Raw genomic sequence first — 7979 nt, forward strand, 5'->3', positions numbered from 1 at the left:
TGAGTCCATGTGCTGTCCCGGCTTTGTTAACACCGAAGAAGGATGATACCTGGAGGATGTGCGTAGATAGTTGTGCTGTTAATAAGGTAACAGTTAGATACCGATTTCTAATTCCTTGGTTGGATGGCATGCTTGATAAGCTGGGGGGTCCAAGTTGTTCACAAAGATTTGTGCAGTGGATATCACCAAATTCGTATTAGGGCTGGAGGTGAATGGAGGACTACCTTCTAGACCAAGGAGGGCCTATACAAGTGGTTAGTGATGCTTTTGCATTATTCAATGCACCCAGTACCTTCATGCGGCTGGTGAACCAGGTACTAAAACCTTTTATTGGAAAGTTTGTTGTAGTTTACTTTGACGATAACTTGATCTATAGTGGCAGTGAGGAAGAACACTTGGATCATTTGAGACAAATATTGACTATGTTGCGGATAATAAGTTATATATCAACCTGAAGAAGTGCAGCTTCATGACAGACCGTCTGATATTCTTGAGATTTGTAGTTAGTGCCAAAGGAATTCATGTTGATGATGAGAAAGTGTGTGCTATCAAAGAATGGCCAGTCCCAACTAGTGTCACCGAAGTTTGCAATTTCCATGTATTAGAAACTTTCTACCGCTGATTTATTCGAAACTTTAGTAGCATAGTGGCCCCAGTAACCGACTGCATTAAGAAAGGGAGGTTCCATTGGACTGATGAAGCCGCCTAGAGCTTTGTGATGATCAAGGAGAAGCTGACAAATGTGCCAGTCCTTGCTCTACCTAACTTTGATAAGGTGTTTGAGCTAGAGTGCAATGCTTGTGGAGTGAGAATTGGTGCTTTGCTGTCCTAAGAGCATCAGCCAGTAGCATTCCACAGTGAAGGTAAATGAAGCTAGATAGAAGTGGTCAACATATGAGCAGGAGTTGTATGCGGTGTTCCGTGCCTTGAAAACTTGGGAGAGTTATTTACTCCCTTAGGAGTTCATTGTCTATTCTAATTATCAATCCCTGAAGTATTTCAAGGGGCAGAAACACATCAACAAAATGCATGCTTGGTGGGCATCTTTTCTGGAACAATTTTCTTATGTGATTAAGCATAAATCGGGTGCCACCAACAAGGTTGTAGATGCTCTGAGTAGGAGAGCTGCTCTCCTAGTCATGTGAAGTGCCGAGGTTGTTGGGTTTGAATGCATGAAGGATCTATATGAGGCAGATGAAGACTTCGTTGAGAATTGGGAGAAATGCTTGTAGAAGCAGCCTACAAGAGACTTTCATGTGTTAGACAACTATCTGTTCAAGGGAAACCAGCTCTGCATCCCATGGATGTCCTTGCGAAAGAAGGTGATTCAAGACTTACATGATAGTGGGCTAAGTGGACACTTGGGGCTTGACAACTATAGCAAGTATCGAAGAAAGGTACTATTGGCCCCAACTGAAGAAGGATCTTGCAACCATCATGAGGAAGTGCCTAGTCCGTCAAGTAGCTAAGGGTTAGGGTCAGAACACGGGGTTATAAATGCCATTGCCAATGCCGAAGGATATTTGGGAGGACCTAAGTATGAATTTTGTACTGGGATTCCTAAGGACCCAGCGAGGTGTTGATTTTGTGCTCGTGGTGGTGGATCGATTCTCCAAAATGTTGCACTTCATTCCGTGTCGGAAGACATCAGATGCAGTTTATGTGGCTAAGTTATTCTTCTCGGAGTTCGTGAGACTACATGGTGCACCTACGTCCATTGTTTCTGATTGTGACACCAAGTTCCTTGCTGTTTTTTGGACCACCCTATAGAGAAGGTTCGGTACCAGTTTGAAATACAGCAACACTGCTCACCCCCAAACTGATGGGTAGACCGAAGTGGTGAATAGAACATTGGGGAACTTAATTCATAGCATATGTGGGGACAAGCCAAAGCAGTGGGATAGTGATCTTGCCCAAGCATAATTTGCTTTCAATAGTGCCATCTGCAGCTTTATTTAGATGTCCCCCTTTTCGGTTGTTTATCGAAAGACTCCATGACATGCATTTGATCTGGCCCAATTACCAAGACTCCTTGATTCAAGTGCGATTGCAGAACAAATGGTAGAGCAAGTTCGTTCTGTCCAAGAGTAGGTTCAAGAGAGGTTGGAAGCATATAATGCCAAGTTCAAGGCAGCCTTTGATCAGCACCGCCGGTCTAAGGTCTTCCAAAAGGGAGACATGGTCATGGTTTTCTTTGTGAGGGAGCGATTCCCAGTAGGCTCTTACAACAAGTTGAAGCCTAAGAAGTATGGGCCTTACAAGATCCTGTAGAAGATTAATGATAATGCCTATGTAGTGGACCTGCCCGATGACATGGCTATCTCAAAGACTTTTAATGTTACAGACCTGTACGAGTACTTACCGCCAGGAGCGCCACTTTAGTGGAACTGTAACTCAAGGATGAGTTCTTCACAAGTGGGAGGGATTGATGTAGAGGAGGTCTCGGAGGAGTTCCTAGATTGTTTGGACTGACGGAAGACTAAATGGTCAGGCCGAAGATACTAACTGATCCTCCGTGAATTTTCAGCATTTTCAACAATACAGCTGGACCTTGGAACCACATCTTTTGACTCGGCCAGTGTCACGGGAGTCGTAACCCCAATTCAGAAATGGCAGGCAGCACATCGGCGAAAATGGCCTAGTTCGTCTGGACAACTAGGCCTGCACAAGATTTTTCCAATTCATCCGTTTAAGCCCGTAATGGAGCCCCAAAGTTTGGTCGCAGAATTTTGGGTTCTAATAGTTTCCTATTATTTTTAAGTTTTTTTACCCTAGTTGCTTGTTTTTACATTTCTGCCCTTCCTTAAAAGTGACCTAACTATATAAGGTCACATTGGCACATTTGTAGGACACTCCAATTTTTAATCGAAAGCAGTTGTTTTGCTTTTCTTCCTCTTTGGAATTAGGGTTTTATCTACCTTGTGGATTTAAGGGTTCGTCTGTGTTAGAACGATATCTCAACCTACCGCATTTTCACTGCATCACTTCCTCTGGAAAGGAGTGGATTCAGCCAAATTCCTTCACATTCTTAGTTGGTCTTTGTTTACCTCAAAGCTAAAGGTGGCCTGGGCCTCCAAAGAATCAAAGATGTCAATTTTGTAAGCATCCACAAGCTTATTTGGAAGCTTGCCTCCAAATAAAATAGTATTTGAGTCTCCTGGGTCTACTCCTCTCTCCTCCTCAAGGAATCCCTTTGGATTGTCTCTCCTTCTACTGATGTTTTCCTGGGTTTGGTGCAATAACCTTCAAGCTAGACCCACTCTCTTGCTGCCATCTCCTCCTCCCTCAGGGACGGTTCCTCCACGTCCCTCTAGCTTGATCCTTGGCATCCTTCGGGTGTCTTCTTTTCCTTCGTTAACGCTAGAACCATCTACTCCTCTGGCCTCCCTAGAGATGCCCCTATTGCATCCATCATCTCCAATGGTGCTTGGAGTCCCCCTCCCTCTGATTTCTCCCCCTCTCTGATCTTTGGTCTGATCTCCCCCTGATGTAGATCCAAGATTCAAGGTATTGGGTTTCGACCATGTTTCAACCCTTAGGGAGACAGAAATTTCGGTTGAAACTTGGGAAATTTTGAGGAAAATAGGGAATTTTTCCTAGTTGGGTGGATACTTTGGTTTCGAATTTTTTTTTTTGCCTAATTTTTTGCATGTCCTATTTTAGACATTTCTAACACATTCACATAATTAGTTTCCTGGAAAAAACACCTAGAGTCATACTTGTGGGGTGAGCCAAAGTTTGGTAATGTATGTTGAGTCGTTGACTGAAAGTCTGAAACTATACTACATAAGTACGTAGTCTACATTATATGTAGTCTACAATCTATATAAGTACCTAATACATAATGCAAAGGATTCAAAATAAATAATAATATTACATAATTGGAAGTTATCTCTCAACATATCACTCAACGCTCAAAAGTCAATTCCAAGTAGAATGTCTTCGCGGTTCCAGCCCACGAGCTGCATACCATTGCAGATGTCGTAGCCGCTCCTTTGAATGCCCACATATGAGTCCCATGACATGTTTTGGGCCAAGTTGTTTTGGTAGTCCGTCACTGCCCATCTATAAAATGCATCATCAACATCAGCTAGGTATCCCAACCTAGGGAATGGTTCAATCACAGTGATAGGATGTGGATGTGGCACACAAGGTTGGATGGTTACCCAAAGATACTGTCAACAAAAGATGACCCACCACCTGAACTACCCTTTTGTCCAAATAAAGTAGAAGATCCACCATAGTGTCCATACGCACCACCATATCCAAACGAATTGGTGCTCTCGAAGGATGGCACATAAGGTTTGGGGAAGATGGGATTTACCTTTTTGGTCCCAACTCCCTTCCTTAGGTAGATTTGCTATGAATGTGCAAGATCCAAGCTTATAATGAAAATTAGATAGCACAAGGGTAAAATTTGGAGTGTTTTCCCAAGTTTCTCACTTCATAGAGAAGAAATAGGGGGAGAAGATCGAAATTTTGAAATAAGAAGACTTAGTTTCCCATTTAAAAAGGTTTTATAAAGGCCGACCCATTGGTCCACTCGAAAATCCCACATTTTGAGGAAAATTCCAACATTTCGGTAGAAATGTGGGAATTTTGGTCGATACTGGTCGAAACCAGTGAATTTAAAAGTCACATGGTATTTGGTATCGGAGTCCTGGGATACCGTCAAAATGTGAGAAATTTCATCAGTTTCGGTGGAAACCTTGATCCATGTGTAGATCAAGCTTGCAAAAGAAGGTGATGGCTGGTTCCATCGACCCAGGTTCAATTTTGGACCAGCCAGCCCAACCCTGCTCAATCGAGCTAGCCCCTTGAGCTGGCCGATTGAGTTTCTAAAAGGGAAGATAGCTTCCATCGATCTCAGCAAGCTGCAGCCTTTTGTCTTCTAGTTTTGGCTGGTTAAACACAGCATGAAAAGTTTTGGTTCACTTTCTAGAAGGCTCCAAGTTTCTAATTTGCTTCTTTCTTAGCAAACTAGTTAGTTAGCATAGGAAGTTTTTGTTTCCAAGTAATTAATTTCCTTTCTACTACTTTTTTTTTTTAATCAGCTTGGTCAAAACTATAAATAGGCCTTTATTTGTAATAAGTGAACAAGTTTTGATTAATATAAGATGAGAGTTTTCTCTATGGATGAGAGTGAAATTGAGAGGGTGACATGCCCAAGAACCTTGAGAGGGTGGGATGCCCGGGGGAAGGTGGGAGGCCTGAACCAAACTATCCTTCTTCTTCCTCCTCATCCCTCCATTGTTTCTGTTTCTTTTGTTTCTATTATTTTTTTGAGAGCTGTAGAGATTCGATCAGCTGTTAATGGAATTCTGAGGAGACATCTGCAGGGCCTGTGACTCTGCTGTACCTTAGGGTTCTGGACAGACCATCGATCTTTCATAACTGTCCAACCTGGGAGCAGCTTCTATCCATATTTGCAGGGTTTGTTGTGCCACCCAAAATGTCCTTTGACCAGACTTTGAAGGTCAACTGTGACCTGCTTCTGTTGCTGATATCTGGGTGACTTTCAAGGCTTGCGGAGCCCCATTCTGGGCTATTTTCTGAGTAACTTCAAGGCCACAGATCTCTCCAAACAGCTGGCCATTAAGGCTGAGATTTTGAGGACCATTCACCATTCAGGCCCTTCCTGAAGGAGACTTCGAGCAGGGTCTTGAGACCTATAGAGGCCTGTAGCTGCTGTACTTAAAATCTCCCTTTTCAGCCCTAACTCTGCCCTAATTCTGTTGGGATCATAACTCCTCAGTCAGCCAGGTTTCATTGGTTTCAGCCTGTTCGAAACCTGAGATTTAGTTCCTTGCTGTTGATCGATATTTTCATTGTTATGAGACCTGGTTGACCAGCAGTAGTAAACTATGCTAGGTCATGGGTTGCCGACTGTGGTTTGGAGTGGTTACAAATATTTGGATCATAATATATTAATTTAAGTTCATTCACAATTTAAGCAGTAGTTGAGGGGTAAAGTTGTTGGTGATTGGTTAGGGCTATGACCCTCTTAAGTGGCTCCTTTAGTTCTCTTCAACATTAAAACAATATATATATATATATATATGGGATTGGGCTTATTGATAGTCAATTATCCAGTTCTCGATGAATTTCCCGGTTCAGAAATATGTGTTGGATGGTAAGGATTAGTTGGCAGTTTTGACAGAGGAGAAGGTGGGTCACAGTGTTGGTCAACACACCTTAGGTGGTTCATCGTCCCAATCAAGCATCCTGTCCACTTCCCAAGATACTGTTTATTTATTAAAGGTGCCAACTTCTTGTGATCTGTGCATATTTGCCTATCTGAGCAAAATTGACATCACAATCAGGCTTATTGCAACCTCTAAATTTTATTAAAGGTGCCAACTTTTTTTTTTTAACTTTCAAGTAGTGATCAATTTTCAGTTAATGGATCTGTTGATTCTTTTGTAACTATGACATGCAGTCTTGAAGGATGGAATTCATATTTCAAGTTCATGTACAGGGGACTGGATCCACTATCTAAGTGCATGCCACCAAAAGAATTTGACCCGAAAGGGTAATAACTGTCAGTAAAAGCATTAGTGGCCTATTTTCTCCCTACTCTTAGGTTGAGAATACAAATCAGTCCAGAAAAATAAAAAACATTAGATGCTTAACTATTGCAATTGTTCTAGTGGTTCTCTGGAAAGACCGACGTGAACTCTGATGATGTTACATGATAGGTTGTATTGCAACTTGTTGGAGAGCTTAGTTACCCATAACTTGGGTGCCTGGTGATCATTATTGTTATTAATTCATGTGTGTTTGTTTTACCTGGTTAAAAGTTAGTCTAGTCTTCTGCTGCATGCTTTCATTATCTGTTCCTTCACTTGATATGCCCCCAACCCACCCCTTCTCTTGATGTGTTGTGTGTGTATGTGTCTATTTGTGCATGTGTTTCTTAGCTTCTCTATTTATTTTTAATCAATCTCTGTTTATTTGTAATATGTATTACCCCCTCCTCCTGTTTCAGGTCTCAATGAAGACTGAAGTCACATGGGTACGTGATATGCTCCGAGGAGATGATGCATATGAATTGCGGGTGAAACTTCTGAAACAAATTCCAGAAGAGTACCCATACAAGGATGATGAATAACCTGTTTTCCACGAGTATAAGCTTAAGTTTTTTATTTTCTTCATAAATGTTAGAAAAGTTGTTCTCATGATTGGAAGTGACAATGCCCCCTTTTTTTTCTTGAAAAATTAAGATTCTAGTTTCATATTTCCATTTGCATAGTTTACGGGGAACTGGTGAAATGGTGATATATGGATCTCCTATTATGCATTGGGTCACATGCCAATTTAGGGGGTGACCTATTGCATGGATTAGTTTCTCCTGATGATCAATGATGCTGCTTTTCAGAAAACGATCAACAGAGCATGATTTTTTTTTTGGTAAAAACAGAGCATGATTGACTATTCCTTGATTCACCCTTGATTGACAGACTACGGATGATACAGAATGCATTTTAGAAAAACATCTGACTCTTCCCTTTTTGACCTACCCTATTTTGGTTTGTAACCAAAGGGTGCTATTAACTTCTTGCACACAGATTCGGGATGTGTTTGGCATATTATTTCAGGGTCGTTTTCATGTAATCGAAATTGGGTTTGAAACCACGAAGCAGCAACTGGGGGCAGAAGCAATTGGAATTCTAGGTCTGTGATTAACGTCTCTCAAAAGGGATGGAATATCACTGAAGTTTGGTTCTCTTTCCATGGTTTACTTCCGCTTTTCCCCAACTTGACTAACAAAGCTAAGGCACGCTTTCTTTTTTTTATTTTTATTTTTTTGGATATTTACTTGAACTACAACACACTCTTTCCATCATAAGTGAACCAGTACCAATCCAGTGATGCAGTATATGTTGATATTGCCAGTGGTATACCAGTGATGCAGTATATGTCTGATATTGCCGGTGGTATACATATCTTAACAGTAGGTCTAGCTTAATGCTATATGA

The 7979-nt window shown here is 41.5% G+C and overlaps 1 protein-coding gene across 1 annotated transcript in view; it reads left to right on the forward strand.

Moving 5' to 3' along the window:
* Positions 1-7382, forward strand: part of LOC122080810 (trafficking protein particle complex subunit 3) — a 44995-nt gene extending 37613 nt beyond the window's left edge. The window contains exon 5 of the mRNA XM_042647664.1: positions 6989-7382. Coding sequence (XP_042503598.1) covers positions 6989-7111 — 123 coding nt within the window. The 3' untranslated portion in view covers positions 7112-7382. The remainder of the gene's footprint in view (positions 1-6988) is intronic.
* Positions 7383-7979: the final 597 nt, after the last annotated feature.

This window comes from Macadamia integrifolia, chromosome 6 (genome assembly GCF_013358625.1).
Source record: "Macadamia integrifolia cultivar HAES 741 chromosome 6, SCU_Mint_v3, whole genome shotgun sequence".
Classification (NCBI taxonomy): Eukaryota; Viridiplantae; Streptophyta; class Magnoliopsida; order Proteales; family Proteaceae; genus Macadamia; species Macadamia integrifolia.